At 36.7% G+C, this 26,452-nt stretch overlaps 1 protein-coding gene across 2 annotated transcripts in view; it reads left to right on the forward strand.

Moving 5' to 3' along the window:
* LOC111154137 (mediator of cell motility 1) overlaps positions 1-26,452 on the forward strand; it is a 109,775-nt gene that overhangs the window by 46,917 nt on the left and 36,406 nt on the right. Inside the window, exons 2-4 of one of the 2 annotated variants that reach the window (XM_022513547.1) lie at positions 2,469-2,550; positions 18,689-18,757; positions 25,010-25,122. In XM_022513547.1, the coding sequence (XP_022369255.1) occupies positions 2,469-2,550; positions 18,689-18,757; positions 25,010-25,122 (264 nt within the window). The remainder of the gene's footprint in view (positions 1-2,468; positions 2,551-18,688; positions 18,758-25,009; positions 25,123-26,452) is intronic. The other variant, XM_022513548.1, reaches the window with a different exon arrangement.

Genomic DNA, 26,452 nt, shown 5'->3' on the forward strand with positions numbered 1-26,452 from the left:
CCAACGTGGACCTCAAACTTATAACCCTGAGATCCAGAGTGTCATGTTCCACTGACTGAGCCAGCCAGGACCCCCATTTTCCCCTAATTTTTAACAGGAAGACTTCTCATTTTTATGCCCTTACACTGATGGGTAAATTGATCTGGCCACTTTAGTGGGCAATTTGCAGTGTTCTGGTGATCCAGTACTTTTATTCGTGGTTAAACCCTAGAAAAACTCTTAAAACATTTTTTATTTATTCATTTGAGAGCAAGAGAGAGGGAAAGCAAGTGAGTGTGGTTGGGAGGAGCAGAAGGAGAGGGAGAGAGAGAATCCTTAGCAGACTCCCCACTGAGCATGGAGCCTGACAGGCTCTATCCCACGATCCTGAGATCCTGACCTGAGTGGAAATCTGGAGTTAGTTGCCGAACCGACTGAGCCAAGCAGGCTGCCCCCAGAAAAACTCTTTTTTTAAAAAGATTTTATTTATTTATTTGACAGAGAGAGAGAGATCACAAGTAGGCAGAGAGACAGAGGTGGGAGGGGAAGCAGGCTCCCTGCTGAGCAGAGAGCCCGATGTGGGACTCGATCCCAGGACTCTGGGATCATGACCTGAGCTGAAGGCAGAGGCTTAACCCGCTGAGCCACCCAGGCGCCCCAGAAAAACTCTTAATACATGTTTATAAGACACTTGTAACATTGCATATTAGCAGTGAAACAGTGGAAACAACCAAGTGTCTGTGAAGAGAATGAATAGATAAATTTTGGTGTATTTACACAGTATAATACTGCATTAAAGTGAGTGAACTAGAGTTACACAATCAGCATGAGTACCTGTTATCAGTAATGTTGTGTACTAAATCAAATTATGGAGGAACATGCACAGTATATTTATGTAGTATTTAAAAACATTCAGAACAATATGTATGCAGAACAATGCATATTTTTATGGGTATATACATTAGTAAAAATATAATGCAATGATAATCACCAAAATCAGAAAGTGATTTTGATTTCCCTCTGAGGAGGAAAATGTATAATGGGATCAGCAAGGTTTTCAAGTGTGTCTGTAATATTTTATTTCTCATTAAGGAAGATCTTAAGAATATCAAAATTTAATTTTTTGGGGTACTGGGTACATGGATGTTTGTTTTATTATTATCTAGATTCTTCTGTAACATTTAAATATTTTACGATTAAATGCTTAAAAAAAGAGAGCCAGAGGAAAAATGCTAATGGTAAGGATCTAGTAAAAAGGGACAAGTTTGTGCAGGAGACTAGGACAATTAGAGGAGCAGAGTCCTTGAGAAGACAAACAATGGGACCCAGTGGAGAAGGAATTTGTTTGACTTTTGATAGGAGTAAGGTCAATGTGTTGACACAGGAGAGAAGGCAGAATAAATGGTAGGAAGAGGAAGTAGTTCTCTTTTGAATTTAGGGTGACTAATGTCCAGGTTTGCCTGCAACTAAGAGGTTTCCCTAGATGTAGGACTTTCAGTGCTAACACTGGGAAAGTCCTTGGCAAACCAGGGTGGTTGGCTATCTTCTGATTTTCCTTGACAAAATGAAAAACCATGATCATCTGCTGGGAGTGAGAGGGGAATGAGGCTTTAAGGTAAAATGAGAAGCTATATGAAGAAATTATCTTAAGGCTGGGAGAGCAAGTTCACGAGGTTAATGTGGTATGATTTCTGAGCTTTGCTAAGGGTCTGCAATTTATGGGTATAATTTTAAAGTTCATATGGTTGTGTCTGTCATCTCATTCAGCTGAACAAGTGAAGATACTGTGTTTGACTATGGGGGAGAAAGAGGAGCAAGAGTGAGGGCACAGGTAAAGAAATGATTCAGAGTGATGGAGCAAGTCTCAGGCTGGGTAAGAGGGGAAGAAGAAAGGAGAGGAAGGATAGTGGGGAAAGTAACTCAGAATCTGTTAGCAATCAACAGATTTCTAGAAGTGAACTGGGAAGATAGGCAGTGAGGAGAGTGGGATGCTTGAAATTGGGATTTTTGACATGGCATAGTCACTGGTTATCAATGTGATCATCAGAGTAGGGGCTGGACTGGATAGAAGGAAAGGTTTTGGGTATGGGAGTGATCACTCCATGGATGTGATTTTAGTGATTAAGGCAAGTTTTGGTGCTCTGTAAACAGTCACTCAGGTGTTTTCTTTTCATATGCCTAGAGTCTTTTGTTTCTTGTTTTATTTTGTTTAAACAGTGCTTCAAATTATAGATCATATTGTTCTGGAATGAAGATGGTTGTCAGTAAGTAAATGGATAAAAGCAAATTTTGTTTAATCGGTACATGGCCTTCTCTATGGCTTGCTTAGTAGTTGGTTAAGTATCAAACATTAACGTACAAACTAATGATCCCAGTGCCCATTAAGCCATTTTAGTCCCAAATAGGTTTAATAAGGATTTTGTGTCATGTATGGTTATATATAGTACATTTCTCTGCTAACTCCAATTTCCTTCTTTCTCTTTTTATAGGACCGCAGCTGAATGCACAACTAGAAGGCTGGCTCTCACAAGTACAGTCTACAAAAAGACCTGCTAGAGCCATTATTGCACCGTAAGTTTTAAGGGTCTTTACCATGATGTTTCATATATTAATTATTAATGTAGAATAGTATCTACAGATGGCTCTAAAAATTTAATAAATGCTGTATTTTGAGCTGAAGAAATTATATTTAGTCGTTTTCATGATTCCTTTCGCTTTCACTTTAACTCAATAAAGGAATTGGCTATTTTCTCAGGTGCAGTAATTTTAAAATTTATTTTTTGCTAATAAAACTGACTTAAAACAGAAGGTAATTTGCAGTGTATAAACTTGGTGATTTCAGATTGATATAAATGACTAAGTTCTGTTTTAAATAGTAAAAAGATCCACTTTAATTCAGCTAACTTTTTCCTTATAATGAAAATTATAAATTATTAATTATAGCCTGGGTGGCTCAGTTGGTTGAGTGACTGCTTTCGGCTTAGGTCATGATCTTGGAGTCCTGGGATCGAGTACCACATCGGGCTCCCATCTCCATGGGGAACCTGCTTCTCCCTCTGACCTTCTCCCCTCTCATGCTCTCTCTCACTCTCAGATAAATAAATAAAACCTTAAAAAAAAAAATGAAAAAGATACGTTAAACAATACCATGCAATATGGAGTAGCGACCAGATATTTGGAGAAGGGGTAGCTTTTTTTTTTTTTTTTTTTAAAGATTTTATTTATTTATTTGACAGACAGAGATCACAAGTAGGCAGAGAGGCAGACAGAGAGAGGAGGAAGCAGGCTCCCTGCTGAGCAGAGAGCCTGATGTGGGGCTTGATCCCGGACTCTGGGATCATGACCTGAGCTGAAGGCAGAGGCCTAACCCACTGAGCCACCCAGGTGCCCCTTTTGTTTTGTTTTTAATGAAGAAAATCTGTGACTGTTTTGTCTTTGAATCTTAGAAGGCATTCTAGAACTACAGGCTAACAAATACAATTAACAATGTGTCTGTAAGTGATAGGAATTCAGTTCATTTTGATTTGGTTTTCAGTGCTAACTTTCAAAACACATTTCTTTAAGCACATGTTAACTGTTTTCCGAGAAGAGTAAAGGTTGGAGTTTGTCCCATTTCTTTCACAGCAGTGTCTTTTGTGTAACTTCTGTTGAATTAGGTTTGGTGCCCTGATAAATAAAAAATAGTGAAAATAAAAGCATTTACTTATTGAAGAATATGAGAATTAAATAAGTAAATACACACAAAGAGCCTACATTGATGTCTGTCACATAACAAGTATTCATAAGTGTTAGGTAATTTAATGTGCCAGATGTTTTGTTAAGTGGTCCATTTGTGTGATCTGACTTGATCTCATGTAATAGATATAGGAGGCTGACTGTACCACTTATATGATATGTGACATACAAGTAACTTAATCTCTTATGCCTTTGTCTCATTGGTAAAATTGGAGTATTAATAATACCTCCATGTAGTTTTTTGATGATTAAATGAGTTAATCTTTATTAACTTACAGCATAGTAACTTAAGCTATTATTTATTTAGTCATTCAGCAAATATGTACCCAGCTAAATGCCAGGTGTTCTTAATGCTACTTTTTGTTTCATTGAGGTTTTTGGGGGAGGTTTTATCTTGTTCTTTTTTGGGGGGACATTTTCCTGTTTTCTCAGTTTGCTTGACTCTGTGTTTGTTTCTATGCATGAGTATTCAAAGAGTGGCCTCCTGTAGCAGATGAACCTTATCTTTCAACCTTGCCCTAGCTCTTGGTTTTCTCTGAAACCTTTGTGACTGTCTAAGCAGCCTGATTTATTCCTGATAAGTCCCAGTTGTTGAGAGTGTGCCAAGACTTGTCAATGTTCTGGGGGGTGGATCTCAAGCAACCCCCAGTTATAGGCTGATTGGAAGCCAGACCCTCAGGCAGCAGGTTTTAAAATGTGTAGGCATATATAGTCCTGTAGGGCTGTAGTTGTACACCCTGTTGGCCTCCAGACCAGGTGATCTAAAGGTGTCCTCTGGGCGACAGTGACAAAAACCAGGGCTTTAGATGAGTGTATAAGCTCCTTTTTGGAGGTCTTGGCGAAACGTAGTGAGGCTTAGGGAGAGTGTAAAGATGGTGTCCCCTGGCTCCCTTTCCCTGAAAGCACCTCCACAGCCTCCAGATGTGTAGCTGATGTGAAGTGTGGTGCTCAGGCTGAAGCTCTGGGACAAGTAAATAGGCCTATTTCACAGAAAGACTAGGGATGTGTTTCAAACTACTGTCACTGTAGTGAATTGTCTCTCTGATTGTTACAGCGCTTTTGGACCCAGTAACGCAGGCCCCCCGGCCACCAGAGTAGGCGATCAGAGTGCCCCCTGTGTAGACTGCATATGCCTGCCAGCTTTAGCAGGCCCATAGGAGAGCGCATGGCTCGTGCAGACACAGTTTTCACACGGGCATGGGGGAGCACAGGGGTGGATTACCCTGTTGGTGCTCTCAAGGCAGAGGGAGAGAACCAAAAGTCCCTGCCAGTGCCTCTGTCCCTGGAGAAAGGTCCACCAGGCCCCTGCCCCTCTGACAGATGCTGTAGGATTAGCCAGTGAAACTCCTTCATGTGTAGTCTGGGTGCTTTTCAAATTGCTGCTTTTGTGCTGGTTTCCAGGGTAACTAAGTCTGCATGTGAGCCCTTTAAAAGAAGTATCTCTGTTTCCTACAGCCCTTTGGGTCTCCTGGATGTGAGCCCTGTTGGTGTTCAAAGCCAGATGTTTTGGGGGTTCATCTCTCTGTTACAGTTCCCAAGGATTGGGGTACTTGATGTGGGGTATGAACCCTTAAGTCCTCAGGAAAAAAACTGCATTTGTGAGATTCCTCCTGATTGTGGGTCCCCGTGCCAGGGGTGGGATTTTGAGGAGACTGCATCTTGCTTCTCCTTCCCAGCTTGATGTGGCCCTTTTACCATTTGTTGCAAAATGTTCAGCTAGTTTTCAGGTCTTTTCCAGAGGGGATTGTTCGATTTGTAGCAGTAGATTTGGTGTGTCCATTGGGTGTGAGTTTAGCATCTTCCTCTGCTGCCATCTTGGACTACCTTCCAGTGCTGCATTTTGCATAAACTAAAATTGCTACTTTCATGGTGCTTACATTTTAGTACATGGGAAAACAGACAGTAAACAAATAATTATAGGCATATATCAAAGATAGTGTGGGTTTGGTTCCAGACCACTGCAATTAAATGAATATTGCAATAAAATGAGTCAAATGAATTTGTTTCCCAGTATGTAAAAGTTATGTGTATACTGTAATGTATTCTATTAAGTGTACAATAGCATTATGTCTAAGAAAACAGTGTATATACCTTAATTAGAAAATACTTATTACTAAAAAACATTACCAGTGAGTTATAATCACTAACAACAGATAGCCATAACAAATAATAGTAATAATAATAACAAAGTTTAGACTCTTGCAGGAATTACCAAAATGTGATACAGAGACAAGAAGTGAGCAAATATTGGAAAAATGGTGCCGATGAACTTGCTGATTCAAGGTTGCCACAAACCTTCACAGCTTGTGAAAAACAACAACAATGCAGAATCTGTGAAGCCCAGTACAGCAAAGCACAATAAAATGAGGCGTGCCTGTATGTTCTGTATCAGGAGCTAATGGATGCTGAGAATAATAAAGCTGATGAGAGGATTGAGAGTGAGTGTGGGTAGAGAGGTGCTGGTTTATATAGGATAGTAAAAAAATGTGTGATAAGGTAACATTTGAGCCTAAATAATAAAAGAGAGAGGTTCTGCCGATATCCAGGGAAAGGGTTTTCGGGTTGAGGAATAGCAAGTACAAAGGCTCTGCAGCAGGATATGCTTAGTGTAGAGGAAAAGCAAGGAGGACAGTGTAGCTGCAGTGACTTGTACAAAGGGAATAGGAGTGGATGAGGTTGGCTAGATCATGAGGAGGCTTTGTAGGCTATTGCAAAAACCTTGGTTTTTATTCTAAGTGATAAAAGTCATGAGAAATTTTGAGCAGAAAAGTGACATGACTTGACTTAGGTTTGAGAAAGATTGTTCTTGCTATTGTATGGATGGTCTGTTTTGTGGAAACAGAGTCTAGGAGGCTTACTATAATAGTACAAGAGAGAGATGACAGTGGCTTTGGTTGGGGGCTAGTGGTGGAGGTGATGAGAAGCAGTGTACTATGGATATTTTACAAAGTAGGATCAGTAAAGTAAAATAAGAGTCAGGAATGACTCTTGAGTTTTGGCCCATGAAACTGGAAATATGGAATTGGTTTTATACTGATAAGGGGACAGATGGGGTAGAGGTGGGAAGTAGACTTTAAGGTGTTTATGTAGAATTTAGGATTGTATTTTGAATTTGGTAAATGTTGAGATGCATATTTACATATCTGTAAGTGGAGATTTCAAATGGGCAGCTAGGTATATGAATCTGGAGTACAGAGAAGAAGGGCCAGACTGTGCTGATAAATATATATGGTATATATGGGGTATATATTTAGGTGTATACATATAGATATATATATAGGTATATATGGGGGTATATGTGTGTGTGTGTGTGTGTGTGTGTGTGTGTGTATGAATGATACTTAAAGTCTAAACAGGCTGTGGTTGCTTAGTGAAGAAAATTTGGACAAGAGAAGAGGTTCAAAGACTTAAGCCCTTAGACAAACTAATTTTATTTAGAGATCAGGGTGAAGATGAGCATTTGCAAAGGAGGTGCTAAAGGAGGACCAGTGGGACAGGAGGAAAACTAAGAGTGAGTGGTGTCTGTAGGAGGCAAAAGGATGAAAATTTTTTCCTCAGTGAGGAGAGAATTAATTAACTGTGTCAGGTTCTGCCAATAGGTCAAATAAGATGAGGATTGAGAATTGAAGATTGGATTTGGCAATATGGAGATCACTGGTGGCCTTGATACAAACGATTTCTGTGGAGATGAAAGCGCAATTGCAGTGGGTTCGAGAATCAGAGAGGGAAATAAAGTGAGGATAGGTTTTTTTTTATTGTTTTGTTTTAAGATTTTATTTATTTGAGAGAAAGAGAGCAGGAGCAGGATGAGGGAAGGAGGGAAAGGGAGCGAGAATCTCAAGCCGACTCTGTGCTGAGCCGTGGAGCTTGACACAGGACTTGATCTTATGACCCTGAGATCATGACCTGAGCCAAAATCAAGAATCCAACACTTAACTGAGTCACCCAGGAGTCCTGAGGGTAATTTTTTTTTTTAAAGATTTTATTTATTTGAGAGAGAGAAAGGGGAGGGGCATGAGCATAAGCGGTGAGGAGGCAGAGGGGGAAGCAGACTCCCCGCTGAGCAAGGAGCCTGATGTGGGACTTGATCCCAGGACCCTGCGATCATGACCTGAGCTGAAGGCAGACACTTAACTGACTGAGCCACCCAGGTGCCCCAGGGTAATTTTTTTTTTTTTTAAATGAACTTTTCTGTAAATCAAGGGAATGGGGCACAGGGAATATGTTGTCAGGTGAGAAATTTTACTTAAGGTGGGAGATATTAAAGTGTTTATAATATAGATGAAATGATCCAGTAGGGAAAGAAAAATTGATGCAGGAATAAAGGGGAAAGTTTGCTTAATCCTTGGTTGGGTGAGAAACAATGGGTTAATAATCATCTCTTTATAGTAACTCATGACATAGGGTCTATGTCATTCTCATCACTTCGCTGGTTATGTGACCTTCCTAGTTAGAACTTGTTTCAAATGTGGGAGATGTGCTAAATCAACATATAATTAAGTCAAGGTTAGTTATTCAGGAAAATGTAGCTAGACTTGTTTCCTTTTTATAGTTAGCTCTAAGTTGAAATTGGCAGTGGCCTGGGAAATGAAATGTTTGAGTCTAAGTTACAAATACATTGATTTGTAAAGGATTTCCAAGTTACCTTAAGTTTTAAAATGAGTATTTGAAAATAGTTTTAGGTTTGGTGTGCATGTTTCTGTTATATAGTGACTTTGTAGTTATGTTTATGCATATATAATGCAATTTCCATTTTGTTAACATATGAAAACTTTAAATATAGTCAAGTTTATCTTAGTATGTGGTTTTCAGAAGTAATTATTTTCCTTTCCAGAGGAGGGTTTTTTTTTTTTTTTTTTTTGCTTTGGTAGAAAAGCAACAACAAATACCTTATTGTTCTGTAGGCACAAAAGGGTCTTTGTTAAGAACATGCTTATTTAGTAATTAGAAAACTTAAAATTTTAAGATTCTACTTTTATTTCAAATAAACATTTTTTTTTTTGAAAGATTGTATTGTTAAGTGATCTCTACACCCAACACAGGACTCAAACATACAACCCTGAGATCAAGAGTTACATGCTCTAGTGTCTGAGCCAGCCAGGCACGCCTGAAAAACATTCTTTAACTTTTATAAAATTTAGCTCTCTTGGACCAGCTTTTCTTAAGATTTTTGCCTTCATAGGCATAAATCATGTAAAGGGAGCCTTAAATAGCAAACAACTCAGAACCTGGAGAGCGTACTTTTATTTATTTATTTTTTTTTTAAAGATTTTATTTATTTATTTGTCAGAGAGAGAGAGGGAGAGAGAGAGAGCGAGCACAGGCAGACAGAATGGCAGGCAGAGGCAGAGGGAGAAGCAGGCTACCTGACGAGCAAGGAGCCCGATGTGGGACTCGATCCCAGGACGCTGGGATCATGACCTGAGCCAAAGGCAGCTGCTTAACCAACTGAGCCACCCAGGCGTCCCATGGATAGCGTACTTTTAAAAGTGCTTAAACAGGGGCGCCTGAGTGGCTCAGTGGTTAAGCCTCTGCCTTCGGCTCAGGTCATGATCTCGGGGTCCTGGGATCAAGTCCCGCATCGGGCTCTCTGCTCAGCGGGGAGCCTGCTTCCCCTTCTCTCTCTGCCTGCCTCACTGCCTACTTATGATCTCCCTCTCTCTGTCAAATAAATAAAAAAATTAAAAAAAAAAAAAGTGCTTAAACAGATTGCTTATTTGTATATAGATATAGATTAAATAGAATAATGTCATTAAAGAATAAATATTGACCCATAAACCATCTATTGATCAATCTTAATGATTCTAATCTATATGGCATATAGGCAGGTGTAGTTGGGAGATTGAAAAGAATTTAATTTGATTTAAAAATGTCCTTTGGTTGAATTTAGGACTTTACTGGTCTTGAGGTATCGGAATCAGTATGTTGCCCAGGGATATATATTGAAATAATTTCATGAACTGGAAGTTCCAGAAGCCTTCCTACCATGACTGTCAGACACCTTCATGCCAAAATTGTTGTTTATCTTGCAGTATGCAGGAATAACTCAGCAGCCCTTAGAATGGAGCTGGACATTAAGTATGTATCACTTAAGAGACCTCTTATTGAATATAAAAATATAATCAGATAATTAGGGGGGGCTTACTTATACCATAAAGCAGATACTATGGATATTGTAGCTGTCCTCATACATTTAAACTAGAGTTTGATTTTTTTTTTTAGTAGTGAACCTAGTAGAAGTAGTATAAAGGATACTTTCACTTTTCATTGTGTACCTTTCTCTATTATTTGACTTTTTTATACTGTGTGCAATTATTACTTTGAACATAAAAAATTATTTTAAAAAAATTAAAAGCTAGGAAACATTTATATGGAAGACCATTTTACATATAGTGAAGTACACCAGTTCAGCTCTATTGATGTATATGGTGAAACAATGAATCTTTATAAATCATGTAGTTAATTTAAGTTACTGGAGATGTGTAACTTGTTTATTTCTAGTCCTTCTTTATTTTAAGCAGTAGATTATTCATGGCAGTATCTCAGGTCCTGCATATTCTAGCAGTAAAACAATCTAGATGTGCAACATTGTGGTTAGTTTATTCTTACTTGACTTGAATAACTTTAATAACTTTCCTTAGTTCATAGTATTGTTCACTTAATATTTGTGAGATTCATTTTGTAAAAATAAAATATTCTGCATAATGACTTTCTAACCTGAACATTTCGGGGGAATATAATCATCTAATATTTTTTTATGAAGCAGAAATCTTGAGGGCCCCCAAGGAATGCCTATGAAAATAAAAGAACAAAAGACGAGGTGCAGTGAAACAGAATGGAGAGTGTCAGTGTGAGGCTCCTGCTTCTGGAAACTGCTTAGAGCCATTGTTGTTCAGGTGGATCCCATATGCTCACAAGTGTTTTCAAATTTAGTTTCTAGCTTTCTAGATCATAGCTTACCTTAGGTAGATCTTGTAGACTTATTGCTGCAGGAGAGAATTTCATCTGGTCCAGTCTTCTCATTTCATCTACTTCAATCTTTTTATTTTGCATTTTTGCTGCTATTAAGAACTAGGACTATGAGAACCTGATTTTGTTGAATCCAGGTTTTTGGTTTTTTTTTTTTTTTTAAGTTGTTCTCCATATCCTCTTTGATGAAAAGTCTCTCGTAGAACGAATGGTAGACTTTTGGCATTCACACTTTATGCTATTCACCTGTAATCTTGAAGGTTTCAGGATGAACAAGTGAAAGTCCATGTCATATAGTAATTGATAATTTTCCTGACATAGGAATTTAAATTATACCCACACTGCAAGGTTGCTGTGTGGGAAACTGTCCTTTAACCAGCAAATGACCATGGGTGATGCCTTGCATCCTCATTTGATTGCATTTCTCTGTGGGGCACAGAAATTTTTGAAAATTAGGAGCTGGACTTTGTGATATAAAGTCTGCTGTGAAGGAGTAAAGGGAGAAGCAGAATTACCCTGTGTTACAAGAAGGATCAGTTTTTAGAGGCATGGTTTTAGTCTAATGAGAAAGTGATAGATATTAAAGTATAATTTTGAGTTTGCCTTCATTGAGGTTACTTCATTGAGGTTACACTGGGAACCAGAGTGACCTGGAAAAGCTAGCAGGAATGACTTTGCATTAAGGTTTTAAGAGCCCGTGAAATACTGATTGGGATACACTTTTACAATGTATATTCAATTATCTGTAGAGCTCACATTTTCATTGCTCTTCTAACTATAATGCATAAAACAAAGAAACCTTAGATGTTCCCTTAGTGAAGCCTCTTTTATTATGCGTGATCCCTTAATGAAACCTTGTTTCCACATGTATTTAGAATCATAGATTCTGTTAGCAAGAGAGAAGGGTTTAGGAGCAGAGGATCAGTGGAGAGATTTGATGATTATTAAAATGGCTCTGTTCATTACCATGTATCTGGGCCAGAATAAAGTATAGTAGTAGAAATTCTTTCCTTTGGCTATGAGCTTGGTCCTTTCATGAAGTAGAGTTTCTCATGATGTGGGTAAAGAAGGATGGTACACTTAATGATTTAAAAAAAAAAAACTCTGCACTATATATATATATATTTTTAGTGCTATCTAAATAGATGTTTTATTCTGTATTTTTTAAATTAAATTTTTTTTTCAGTGTTCCAAATTTCATCATTTATGCACCACACCCAGTGCTCCATGCAATACGTGCCCTCCTTAATACCCACCACCAGGCTCACCCAACACTCCCACTCCTCCCCTCCAAAACCCTCAGTTAACCCTCAAGTTAAGACTCTCCCTCTCTTTTTGCAACTATTTTGTCTTTACTTCAAGCAGACTTTTAGGCCCTCAAATTCAGAAAGGACTGAAATATTGAAATCTGAGTTCTATTATAAAACATATTTACATCAGTTAATCATGGTTTCAAAACCACCCATCTTCCTACAGTCTTATAGGATATAAGGTATTCTTCCAGTTTTTAGGGTTGTTGATTTTCCTACTGCATGGAGACCTTCCCTTCTTCCTTAAAATGTATAGAGGTCTCTTATGGTGTTTAAGAATGGATTCTGGAGCTGTACTACCTACCTTTAAGTCCTGCTGTGACCACTTACTATTTGTGTGACCTTGAGCAAATGTCTTAACCTTTCTGCTTTAGTTTCTTCATCTATAAAAGAAAAATAATAATTCCTATCTCAAAGAGTTGGTGTGAGGATTAAATAAGTTACTGCTTTGAATTACATGGATGAGTGACACAGAGGAAGCTGTCAGTAAATGTTAGTTATTACCATTATCGTAATTATCCTCTTTCTTCTCTTCTTCATTCACTCTGTACCTACTTGGTCACCAAGATATGTCGGTTTTTCTTTTTAGATTATAGAACATTCATGTTTCATTTCCCACTGGCAGTGGGACCTTTCTAGAACATGACATTTTGTTACCTCAGGCCACGGTTTCCAAGAGAAACATTTGCTACCTCAGGCCACGGTTTCCAAGAGAGCATCATTTAACACCTCCTGCTTCTGATCTCATGTTTTTCAGTACTAGACTAATAACAGTTTTGTGCTGTCACTACCCTGCTCTGGAGTGTATAGCAGTTTTTCAGTAACTTGTTTTATCAAGCCCAGACTTCTCTGTCTGACTATGGTTTAACCCTACTTCTTGTTCCACTCAGGCCAGTCTCCTGTTTTCTCAATTACATCAGTCACTTGATCATTTGCTCATGTTCTTCTTCAACTTTTATGCCCTTCCTTTGTGCCTTTACCTTTCTACTCTTAGTATTTCTATTCTATCTATACTTTAAGAATGCAGTGTTTCATTTTTCTATTTTTTTTCTCTGATTTTATTTATTTGAGAGAGAGGGAGTGAGCCAAGAGAGGAAGAGAGGGAGCAGGGGGATGGGAGAGAGAGAGGGACGAGCAGACTTCCCACTGAGAAGGGAGCCCGACTTGGAGCTCAATCCCATGACTTGAGCCAAAGGCAGATGTCTACCGACTGAGCCACCCAGGCATCCCAAGAACCCATTGTTTCTAAGATGACTTTCTGGCTTTTAAGAACTACACGTGGGTAGGAACAGGATTGGTAAAACTGGGAGATAGTCATGCTGCAAGACTGATTGAGAGATCAGAGTATGGACTGAGGGTCAGGGCCTTTAAATTCAAGAACAGCAAACAAGAATTAAAGTCTGAGAAGCAGATCTAAGATGGAAGGACCAGCTTAAACTGTAAGGTTGGGACGTGGAGGCGTGGGATATGAGAGACAACTGAGAACGAAGCAGTATTGAAAACATGAGATGTTATTCAGGTTTTAGACCAGGACAGGTCCTGATGGATCAAAGAATTTCTAAGGTCCACATGACTGGGCAAGGTAGCATATTTCTGAAATGAGAAGGGGAGCCAGTTATGTTAAGATTAGGAACAGCTGTTAGGAATCTGAAGTAGTCAGTTTTGGGGTGTTGGGCACTGGAAGACTTGGGACATAACTGGAAAAAATTGAGCCCCCTGGTTAGGCTAGAATATCAAGATGAGGAAAACTGAATGTGCTGAGCCATACAACAACTTACATTTCTTCTGGCTAAGATTAGAACTGGATTGTGAGAATATTGCTATACTGAAGCAACGTGATAGGCTCTCTTGCCGGAGGGATATGGATAGGGTGACTACCATTAATCCAACCAATAAGGCCTTCGGTGACTTCAGGTGCTTAGTGTAGGTGCCACATTACTTAACTCTTGATTAAGCATCCTGCTATCCTGTATTGCTATGACTGACTTAGGTGAATCTCTTTTTCTCCATTCATAGTTTAAGCTAGACCAAATGATGACCCTTTTAAAAACAGAGCTCTATTTTGCTAGGATTAACATACAGCTGCCTATATTTAAAGGTACAGAGGGATACATTTGAAATATGTATATACCTGTGAAACCATAACAATTAAGGTAATAAACATATTCATCATCCTCAAGTTTCCTTGCGCCCTTTTGTAACTCTTCCCTTCTGTACCTCTCTGTCTCTTCTTTCTACCCACATGCATTGACTTACTCTGTGTTGCTACATGCTAGTTTTTATTTGAATTAGTAGGATTATACAGTATGAACTCTTTTTGTCTGGCTTTTCTCAGCATATTTCTTTCTTACCATCTTTTTTTTGCATAATTATTTTTGAGTTTATCAGTAGTTCATTCCTGTCTCTTGCTGAAGAGTATTCCACTGTAGGACTAACTCCTCAAATTGTTTATCCATTCACCTTTGGAGGAACATTTGGTTGTTTCCGGTTTTTGACTGTTGCAAATGAAGCTGGGGTGAACATTTGTGTACAAATCTTTGTGGTTATAATGCTTCCAGTTTTCTTAGGAGTGGAAAGCTGGGTCATATGGTAGGAGTATATTTAACTTCTTAAGAAATTGCCAAACTGTTTTCAAAAGTGGTTGTAACAGTGTAGCCTGGGTTTCAATTCTACATCCTGAGCATACTTGGTATGGTTACTCTTTTCAATTTTAGCTATTCTGCTGGGAGTTTAGTGGTAGCTTTTTGTAGTTTTAATTTGCCTTTCCCTAAATGATATTGAACATTCTTTTTGTGTGCTTATTTGCCATCCCAGTATATTCTATGTTGAAGTATTTCTTCAAAGCTTTTCCTATTTAAAAAAATGTAGTAAAATATACATAACGTAAAACGTACCATCTTAGGCATCTTTATTTTTTATTTTTTTCAAAAAGATTTTATGTACTTGAGAGGGACAGTGAGAGAGAGAGATTGTGAGAGCAGGAGAAGAGGGAGGGTCAGAGGGAGAAGCAGACTCCCCATTGAGCAGAGAGCCTGATACAGGGCTTGATCACAGGACTCCAGGATCATGAGTTGAGCTGAAGGGAGATGTTTAACTGACTGAGCCACCCAGGTACCCCAACATTTTTATTTTTATTGTTTTTAAAGATTTATTTAGGGGCATGTGGGTGTTTCAGTGGGTTAAAGCCTCTGCCTTCAGCTTGGGTCATGGTCCTGGGGTCCTGGGATCGAGCCTCGCATCAGGCTCTCTGCTTGGCAGGGAGCCTGCTTCCCCCCACTCTCTGCCTATCTCTCTGCCTACTGTGATCTCTGTCTGTCAAATAAATAAATGAAATCTAAAAAAAAAAAAAAAAAAGATTTATTTATTTATTAGAGAGATAGAGAAAGAGCACATGAGTGTATATGTGGGGTGGGGCAGGGGAGAGAGAGAATCCTCAAGCAGACTCCCCACTGAGTGCAGAGCCTGACTTGGTGCTTGACCCCAGGACCCTGAAATCATTACCTGAGCTGAAATCAAGAGTCAGATGCTCAACTGACTGAGCCACCCAGGCACCCCCCCCCATCTTACAGTTTAGTAGCATTAAATATATTCTTGTTATTTTGCAACCAATTTTCAGAGCTATTCGCCTTACAAAATGGTTACCTGTTTTAAGTATTGGGTTTCTTTTAAAATTTCTTTACATATTCAGATATAAATCCTGTGTCAGATATATGTTTTACAGTTATTTTCTACCAGCCTGTGTTTTGTCTTTTCAGTTTATTGTACATTTTGTAATCAGTTATGGCAGGAATGAATTACTCCACATTAATTGGCAAGTTGCTATAAATCAGGGCTTGATTTACCTTTTGTTGATTGTTTGTACTTAAGAAATGGGGAAAGTGTTAATAATGCAGATTAAACTGAAAAGTATGTTGTGTCTGAAGCTCTTACGTTATAAAAAGTGTAAGAAAGTAATGAAGGAAATGTTCTAATATTTGAAAACTGTTATCTAATCAGCAGAGAATCATTCAGGTCAGACGTATGTCTTCATTGTTCCATCGCTTGGGTATGGATATGAGAATTCAGCAAAAATCAGTGGAAGTCTTCTGTGACAATCAGTTGACTGTGGAATTGGCGATAAAGAGATTTATATTTTTTTCATTATTTGTAAATTGTGTGGTGCATATCTTTTTAACTCAGTAGAGTTTATAGTAAGCTTATGTACACATATGTACATTTTTTTTTTTCCTGTAGAGACAGTTGTTAAATATTTCCCAGCATACCACTGGCCACACACTAATAAGTAAGCACCAGGAAAATGTGTTAAACTCATGTAACTTGAATGAGTCAAGAAAAAAAAATGAGGTCAGGAAACAAAGTCATTCCATAGGTGATAAGAGAACCAAATATAATTCTGAAACCAAAAGATGAAAGGGATGAATAGTAGGGGGAGAAAATGAAAGGCGTAATACACAGAAAATCAAGTCAGTTCTCTTATTACTAAAGACATAGAAGAAGTGAGTTATTTTCTTCTAGGAGTTTTATGATTTCAGGTCTCACAGTTCTTCAATCCATTTGGAGTTTTTGTATATGGGTATAAAAACATGGTCCATTTTCATTCTTCTGCCTGTAGCTGTGCAGTTTTCCCAATACCATTTGCTGAAGAGACTGTTCTTCCCTATTGTAAATCCTTGCCTCCTTTGTCATAGATTAATTGACCATATGAGCATGGACTTATTTCTAGGCCCCTATTCTGTTCCATTGATCTGTCTGTTTTTGTTCCAATACCATACTCTTTTAATTACTACAGCTTTATGATGTATCTTGAAATTTGGGATTGTGATACCTTCAGCTTTGCTCCTCTTTCTCAAGATTGCTTGGCTGTTTGGGGTCTTCTGTGGTTCCATACAAATTTTAGTACTATTTGTTCTAGTTCTTTGAAAAATACTGTTTGTATTTTGTTAGAGATTGCTTGGGATGTAGAAATATTTTTCTAGATATCTTTTCAGGCAAGGGAACAAAAGCAAAAATTAAACTATTGGGACTACACCAAAATAAAAAGCTTTTGTACAGTCAAAGAAACCATCAACAAAACAAAAAGTCGGCCTATTGAATGAGAGAAGATATTTGCAAATGATGTATCTTATAAGGAGTTAATATCTAAAATATATGAAGAATGTCTACAACTCAGTAACAACAACAACAAAAACAAATAATCTGATAAAAATGGGCAGAGGACTTGAGTAGACATTTTTCCAAAGAAGACATACAGATGGGCAGTAGAAATATTGGGAAGATGCTTAATCACTCATCATCAGGGAAATGCAAATCAAAACCACACTGAGAAATCACCTCATCTCTGTTAGAGTAGCTAGAATCAAAAAGCCAAGAAATAAGTGTTGGTGAGGATGTGGAGAAAAAGGAACCCTCTTGCACTGTTGGTGCAAATTGTTGCAGCCACTGTGGAAAACAGGTTGGAGGTTTCTCAAAAAATTGAAAGTAGAGGAGCACCTTGGTGGCTCAGTTGGTTAAGTGTGCCTTTGGCTGAGGTCATGATTTCAGGGTCCTGGGATTGAGCTCCTCTTTTGGGCTCCCTCCCTGCCCTGTGGGGAATCTGTTAACCCTATGCCCATCTCTCTGTTTGTGCACACTTTCTCTCTTGAATAAAAAAATAAATAAAATCTTTAAAAAAATTAAAAGTAGAATTGCCACATGATCCAGTAATTCCACTACTTGGTATTTACCCAATGAAAACAAAAACACTGACTTGAAAAGATACATGCATCCCTGTTTATTGTAGCATTATTCACAATAGCCAAGATACGGAAGCAACTCAAGTGTCCATTGGTATAGATGAATGGATAAAGATGTGATATATACACACCCACACATGCATGCATGCATGTGCACACATATACAATGGAATATTAGCCATAAAAAGAATGAGATCTTGCCATTTGTGACAACATGGATGGACTTAGAGGTTATAAATGCCTAGTGAAATAGGTCGGAGAAAGATAAATATGATTTCACTCATAAGTAAGATGTAAAAAAAAATGAACAAGGAAAAAAAAGAGATAGAAAACCAGACTATTAAATACTGAGAATAAACGCGTGGCTGCCAGAGAGGGGGAGGTTAGGGGGATGATGGGTAAAATAGATAAAAGATTAGGAGTGTACTCGATGAACACAGAGAAATGTATAGAATTCTTGAATCACATATTGTATACGTGAAACTAACATAACACTGTATGTTAATTATAATTCAATTTTTAAAAAGTATAAATAAAAAGAAAATAGAAAAAGAAAGTGAGTTGCTATTGTAGGATATTTGTTTTGGTCTGATTTGATTTGCTCTGGGTCTCATTGCTATGTAATAATCTGCTAATAATATCGAAGAGGAATGTTAAAAACTCACGTATTATTAGTATTACATAGCAACTTCCAGTAAGCCTGGAGTATCTAAATTTAATTGTTTTTAAGACCAAAAAAATTACAAAATACTTTTTAAAATTTAAAATTAGAACATAGAACTATTACATGTTCTCTGTTGTGTGCTAGAGTTTGCATCATTAGCTACATTGCTTTTTTATCTATACACTTAATTCTGTAATGTTTACCATAGTTACTATATTTCTTTCAAGAGGTTTTTTTCTTTTGAGAATATCTTGATTTCGAATCTGATGATTAAGTTTAAAAAATATTTTGTTTTGTAGCCACGCAGGATATACATACTGTGGGTCTTGTGCTGCTCATGCTTACAAACAAGTGGACCCATCTATTACGTAAGTAATACACAGTTTTGTTTAAGTGAGAGGGAATTATAACCACTTTGTCACAGAAGTAATTTGTTTTGGCATGCTTATTGTTATATACTCGATTTCATTAAGAATTTAACTTTTTATATATTTATTATACCTTATATAGGTTATGAAAAGCTTTTATACTGTTTTTCATGGTCTGAACATTTAGTTTTTACTTTTCCTTTTGTTGGTAATATGTTTAGTTCTGGAAGTGTTAGAAGGTTAAATGTTTTGGTTTAAAAAATTTTTTTTTTGAAATCGGGAGATGAACATCTTTAAGAATGGACAGCACTTTGTTCTGTTAATCATTTTGTAATTTAAAATTGTTTATTCTGCTTGTTAAATTGTGGTTAATGAAAGAAAATAATTTCTTATTGGCTTAATGAGGTAGCTGAATTATTTTAGAATCTGACAGTGAATGTAATATGGTGTTTGAAGCATGTTAGCTCTTAATTCAATAAAAGCTCTGAGATTAGCTTTAAAATTTTTTTCTGGCAGATTGAGACTTATTAAGTAATATACGACTCTCTAAGAAATTTGTGAACTTTGAAAAACTTCTGCTAGAAATAGCCACCTAAATTACTTAATTTGCTGACCAGCATTTTATCTAAATATTTAATTCACAAATGTGAACAAGTATCAGGCACCAGTCTGTACGCCAGTTATTACACACTGTACGAATAGGTAAAATCAGCCATCTTAATTCTGTCAAATGTTGATTGTTAGGTTAGACTTGTGTTAGTAGAGGTGGAGCATAATCCTTCAAAAGAAGTTTTTTGGTAGTGTGCTCTGCATATTATATCATACCTTTGTTGGAAATTATTTTTAGTAAGTTTTTAATAATAAAATGATAATGTTGCCAAATTGATGAGGTTTTGGTTAGCCCGGCCTCATTTATGATGTCTTGAGGAGTGTCTTTAACAAGTACTTCTTAATACATATTTATTATACAATTTCAGCTAATTTATTTCATGAGTAAGAAAAAAAATAGAGTGGGAAGATTTCCAAAAGTTTCCGTCATTTTAGCCTAAAAAGCTATAATCAAAGTTAGTGAATATGATAGCCTTTTCAAAACCTATTTGATGATGTTATTTTCTAGAAGGGTAGTCTTGAATTAAATTTGGCTTAGTAATATGTAGAGAGATATAGAAACTATGTTGGTAGATGCAGAAAGCATGTATTAAATAAGTTGATAGAAAGTGTGAATGGAGTGAAGAAGAGTAAATGGAAGAGAGTCAAGGACTAAGATGATGATAGAGGAGGTGAGTAATAAGAGAGGCAAATGATGCATGAAGATGTGATCAGCTTATTTCTATAATTAGTATGTAATAATTGAATTTTGAACAAGTAAATCTGAAGGTCCAAGGGTTAAAAACGATTGGCAGTTATTGACAGTATCCTCTTAAACGTGGCCCTCCTTAAGATTGGCAATGTTTCAGAGTCCTTTGAGAAAAATAGAAGAACGTCTTTCTGGGAACTATGAGAAGTTTAGAGAAAAAACAACAGTCCAACACAGAAGATTAAATTCTCTGCCATTAGCTTCCATTCTTACCTTCCACACTAATCCATTCCCTACATGTCAACTAAGATCATCTTTTGTACTCTCTTGTACTTTGAATGGATTTTTTTTTTTAAGATTTTATTTATTTATTTGACAGAGATCACAAGTAGGCAGAGAGGCAGGCAGAGAGGAAGGGAAGCAGGCTCCCCACTGAGCAGAGAGCCCTATGCGGGGCTCGATCCCAGGACCCTGGGATCATGACCTGAGCCGAAGGCAGAGGCTTAACCCACTGAGCCACCCAGGCGCCCCTGGAAATATCTTTAATTATTGGGAAGCTGTCCATCTCACAGTGATAGAAGTTTTGCAAGAGGCTGATTTTCACTTAAAAGCTTCAGTTATGTCTTGGGCAATGTTTTCTTTGAAGTGGCAGGCCTATTTTGTTCATTTTCTAGGAAGTTTCTGCCAAATACCTAAATTGGAATAACTGTAATTTGTCTACAGTCACTTTTTGAAGTAAAAATTGTGTTCCATGAAAAAAAAAGTTTGGTTTAGATCACACTCATAATCACACAAATGTTTTCCACATGACATCATTTAGTATATTGCAGAAGTGCTTTGTGCATTTATCACCACCAATTTAATACATTTTGTTGTATAGAATATTTTTATAAAACTGTACTAAGAGTTCAAGATTTAATGAAAGTAAGTGAAACTGGCCTAAAAAAACAAACAAAACCCAGCAAACTTTGGTGTGGGTGAAGGTAAAGAACACATGACTAGATGTACATTTTGATTCCATTACCGTGATCACAGTTCTGAGGTGCCAGTGGTTTACCCAGACTCATTTTTGTACCCTAAGTACAAATGTCAACACAGTGGAAAAGGCAAATAAATTCCTGATTATTATGAAAATAGTTTTGATTTTGTGGACTCCTTGAAAGGGTCTTACGGAATCTGCAGTTCACAATTTGAGAAGTGCTGTGATACAGGGTGATTGGATTTAGTTTATGGGCTGCGGAAGGAGCACAAGGTGATTGGATTTAGATCATGGGTGTTGGGGAGGGCATTTCTGAGGAAATGATTTTTAAGCCCGATCAGAAGGAACAGTAGCACTTGTGAAGGCTTTGAAGTAGGCTGAGTTGTGTTCCAGTCATCAAGGAACTGCAAGATCAGTATCTGCAAACTATTGTGATCAGGGATGGCGGTGGGGGGGGGGGGGGTCATGCAAGATGGGGCCAGTGCATTTGAGACTTCAGAACCCATTGTAAGGAGTTTACATTTTATCCTCTGATTAGGAGAAGTCATTGAAAGACCTTTTAAGCGGGGGAGTGATGGGATCTGATTTATATTTAAAGGAGTACCTTGGTTGTTTAAGGAATTTAAAAAATGGTATATTTAAGTAAGTTCCTTCTCATATTTACTGTTGCAATGTCTTTTCCTATTACTAAAACTTTAATTGAAAACCTGGAACTTAGGATGTACTTATTAGATAGTAACTTGATTTTGATTCATCTTTCAGAAAGCCTTTCAGGGTAGAAAAAAGAGCAAAAGGGATCTTCTTTGGGGCCAACTGACATTTAGTTTAGTTAAAATATCTCTACTTGCCAAGAAATATCTTTAAAAAATTACTTGTTTTCCATTATTTAGAATAAATAGTTGAATATTTATGAGGGTAGATACTTAGGTAGCTTGTTAATGGGTTGCACAGGCTATACTTCTCATAGTAACTATACAAATGTGAATTCTCTGGAGGTATTATACATAAACTACATTTATTTCTAAGAGAATACTTCGTTACTTTTTCCTTTTTTTTTCATATTAAGGGTTTTTTTTTACATGTGTGACAACATGACAACAGTGATGATATGCTAAATTTATCAGTTACTCATTTAAAGACCAAGTACTTTGTAATTAATTGGAGGGAGAGAAAGTAGCATTGCTTCCAATGCCTATATTACTCATTTTTCTCCAAAATATTCCTGAGGCCTTGATGTTAATGGATCTAGCAATCTAGCTCCCCTCAAAAGAAAATGCATTATTATTTTTTTAAGATTTTATTTATTTATTTGAGGGAGAGAGAGTGAGAGAGAACATGAGAGAGGAGAAGGTCACAGGGAGAAGCAGACTCCCTGTGGAGCTAGGAGCCCAATGCGGGACTTGATCCCGGGACTCCAGGATCATCACCTGAGTTGAAAGCAGTCGGTTAACTGACTGAGCCACCCAGGTGCCCGAAAATGGATTATTTTTTATTTACATTATTAATTTTCTTTTTACATTATTAATTTTCTTTTCTAACAAAGAGAAATTTTGAAATTACTACTAATAGGTGCTCCCCCCACCCTTCTTTTCAATGATGTCTAGCCTATTTTTGGGTTTATCACTTATGAAGATTTCATATTGTTATGACCTAAACCTCTTTTTCCTTGTGTTGCATATGAGTGAGTTTCTGTTAGGATGGAAAGAATTGAGTACACAATTGGCTAATTCAGATGGTGGGAGCTCTTTTCTCCACCAGTCTTACCTTTTCATGTGGGTTGGGTCTGGCAATAAAGGCCAACAAAGTAAATTGTCTGATATTGCAGGGGACAGTTAGGCTTTCCAGGCTGACCTTTGGTGTTTATTTCTGGAGTAGTGCTCATATTTTGGTCACTATTAGAACCTTGTTATACTTACCTAGAAATGTATCTGTGTCTTGAGTTTAAATTGATATTTTAAAAGTCATTTCATATTTTAATTATATATGCTGGATTTCCTAGGAGTGTTCTGATTTTAAATATTCTGTTCCTCTGTCTTGTCGTAGAAATGCTTTCCTCAATCATAAAAATGCCTTCTTTTCATACTTGATTCTTAGTTCATGTAATACTTTTCCTTAGACAAATCATCTAAACACAACCATTATCTGTGTCCCTCATTAGACTTTAATTTAAAAAATTGTGATGATGTTTATATACTCTTAAGACAGGAAAGCATAATGGTATCTCTTTTGTTCATTTAGGGATCTAAATTTGATTTAATCTTTTTTTTTCTTTTTTTTTGGAAATGGCTGTTGACTTTGTTCATAGTGGTGATGATAAGAAGTGAGTATTAGCAGTGGAGGAGGAAGGGGATGAGGAGAGATTATGGTCTTGACTAGGAATGGCCTGTGGATGAAGTCTTATGTTTGCGATCTGTGACATCTTGAGGAAGTTTTGGGACTCTAAACTGAGAATCTCTGTTTTCCTCATCCACATCTTCCTTACCGTCTCTTCCTCCACCACAGCAAGTAACATGTATCAACAGTGAGTTAATTTTCTTAACTGTAATTGAATTTTATGAAAATAAATATATCGCCTAAGTGCATTTCTTATCTTGTAAATTTTTGGTCTGAAAGAACTAGCTCATGTCTCAGTCTTTGTCCATTAATTGAAAAACGAGTATAATTAATTTTTTCTAGGTACATTTTTCTAGCTTATCGTTTCTTTTTCGTAGTTTTGGTTTTCAAATCTGTAAGTTTGTATGTGTGTGTTAGAGAAAGATTTTGTTCGATTGAATCTGAGAGAACAGAAAATGGGTTGTTTTGGAATTTAGATTGTAGTGATGTTTGAGATAAGAGGGGAAGTTAATTTTACCCTTGATGTCAAGATAAAGGGATTGTAAAGATTTAAGCTATAGTTTAGCCCAGTTCTTTTCTTTAGCTACAGTGCAAATAACACATAATCAAGTTTCTTTGTTTTTGAGAATGACTTCTGTCTACTTGAATGGGAACAGAGAAAGCTTATTATACAGAATTTTTTCTCAACAAGATTCCTTTTTTCTCTGCTATGGTAGAAATGTGGAAATAGCTTTATCAGAATGGTTCTTTGTAATGATATTTTATAGGGAGTTTTAGAAATTATACTATTATGTAGTTTTACTAAAGTGGTGGTGGATCTTATGAGGCAAGTTTAGAACGTGTTAGAATTTTGGGCTTTTATTTATAGCTGAAATGTTTAAATTCAATGAATATAGCTATTGAAAACCTTCTGTATCCTGGACATTATGAATACAGAGATGATTTTAAGTGTAGCAGTTGATTTACTGTAGTTCAACAAATCAGTAACTAGTATGCCCGGGTGTTGAAAATGGTTCTTTTCTTTTCTTCTTTTTTTAAATGGTTCTTTTAAAGCCTTTCAACAAAAAGACAAAGATAAGGAATTGAACTTAATTAACTGAGGAGCAAATCAGTTGCATTTATAGTAGTTTTCTGGCCCTCCTATAATAAACTGCCACTAATCCTAACTGAAAACAGAAATTTATTTTGTCTCAGTCTAGAGGTGGGCAGACCCAGAGGAGGGTGCTCTTAGGATTGGTTTCTCCTGAAGCCTTTCTTCTTGGTTTGCAGATGACTGTCTTCTTGATGCTTTTTTCCTCTCTGTGCATGTATGCCCCTGATATTTCTTCCTCTTCTTATAAGAACACCAGTCATTGGATTCAGGCCTTACCCGAATAGCCTCATTTTTACTTAATGATCTGTTCTAATACTTAAAATGGTTATATTTCTCCTAAAATGGTTATATTCTGAGGTACTGGCATGGAACTTCAACATAAATTCTAGGAGTACATAATTTAGCTCATACTAGTAAGTAATGAAATCAGTCAAGAAAGAAAATGGTGCCACATGTGATTTTTTAAAATTACTTATTTTTTCCCCTTTAATTTAATAAGGTTTGTGTAGAAGTACAATTGTTCTGTGCTTTTTGTTGTGTATCTCCTAGCCGGAGAATTTTCATCCTTGGGCCTTCTCATCATGTGCCCCTCTCTCGATGTGCACTTTCCAGTGTGGATATATATAGGACACCTCTGTATGACCTTCGTATTGACCAAAAGAGTAAGTATATAGACATCTTAGAGCTTTTAAAGGGCTAAAGAATTTTTTTTAAATAAGTTAATTTAAAAAATTAAAAATATGAATAGTATAAGTAAAATCTCAGTTTTAAAGATAAAATTGATTTCAACTTATCTGCATAAAGCAAAAACAAAGGTAGAAGATCTTCTGTATGCCTTAAAGACAACCAGAGTTTTTTTGCTAGCTGCAAAAATCTGTCAGGTCCACTAGTCTCCAGACTGTTCATATTACATGTGTATTCAGGGAAGTGTCTTGTACTCACTAAACCATGAAGACAAGCAATTAGTACCCACTACAACTTGAAGAAAGATTCTGGGCATGTTAGTCTGACTCTGTGTATATCACTTTCCTCATTGTAAATAGGTCATGGTGATAATGCCTTAATTTCTTCCCAGATGATTTTTATGGCCGGGGGGTGAAACACTTAAACAAAGGTGCTTCATAAATGTTAAGTGTATTTTATTTTTAAAACGTATCTCTTATTTTGTTATGTATCTTTTATTTAGTTCGTCTCATTTTATACATTGAATGTGAAAATTGAAATCTTTTTGCTTTATAATAGTATTTTTGGAATAGTGGGGAGCATCATTTTAAAAATGTAGAACTGTACAGAGAATAGCAAAACAAATATTCTTGTACTTACCATCCACAATTGACTCAGAGTTTTCCTCTTAACTGAACTCAATTTGCCTTCTCAAAAGCCATCTTCATGAGCTTGCTTTGTATTCCTCCAGTTCATCACATCAGATTTCAAGTATGTTGGGTGCTTATTGTTTCAAGAAATCTTGGAACAAATTCTTCTCTAGGATGAAAGAAGCCATTTGCAAAATTGACAGTCACCTCTTTTTCTTTATTTTTGGGGCCCAATTTTTCATAATTTGGGGTTTTAATTGTTACTATCAGTAATTTGTTGTTAGAATAATTTTTACAAATGAAGCTGGAGTATAACCAGCCTTATTACTCCCTGTGATGCTTTTAGGGAACATACTTTATTTTTAAAACCTTGTTGGGGCATTCAGAAAATTTTGGTTTTAGATAGCTTCCTAGTAAAGGAATGGGTGATTTTTAATCAGGCAAAACTGAGCAGAAAAAAAGTCATGCCATCATTTGTTTCTTTAATATTGGTAAACCCAATTAAGGATGTAGTTATAAAAATGGTTTTGTTCTATGACAAACAAAAATATTCTTATATCACTTTTTTACATATTAAATTTCATCTTCTTATTATATCATATCTATTTTTAAGTATAATTCATCAGAAGGGTCTGAATTACTAGATCATTTTAGAATTATTCATGGCATGGTATTATGG

This window comes from Enhydra lutris, unplaced genomic scaffold, assembly GCF_002288905.1.
Source record: "Enhydra lutris kenyoni isolate GAN:26980312 unplaced genomic scaffold, ASM228890v2 scaffoldscaffold35, whole genome shotgun sequence".
Lineage (NCBI taxonomy): Eukaryota > Metazoa > Chordata > Mammalia > Carnivora > Mustelidae > Enhydra > Enhydra lutris.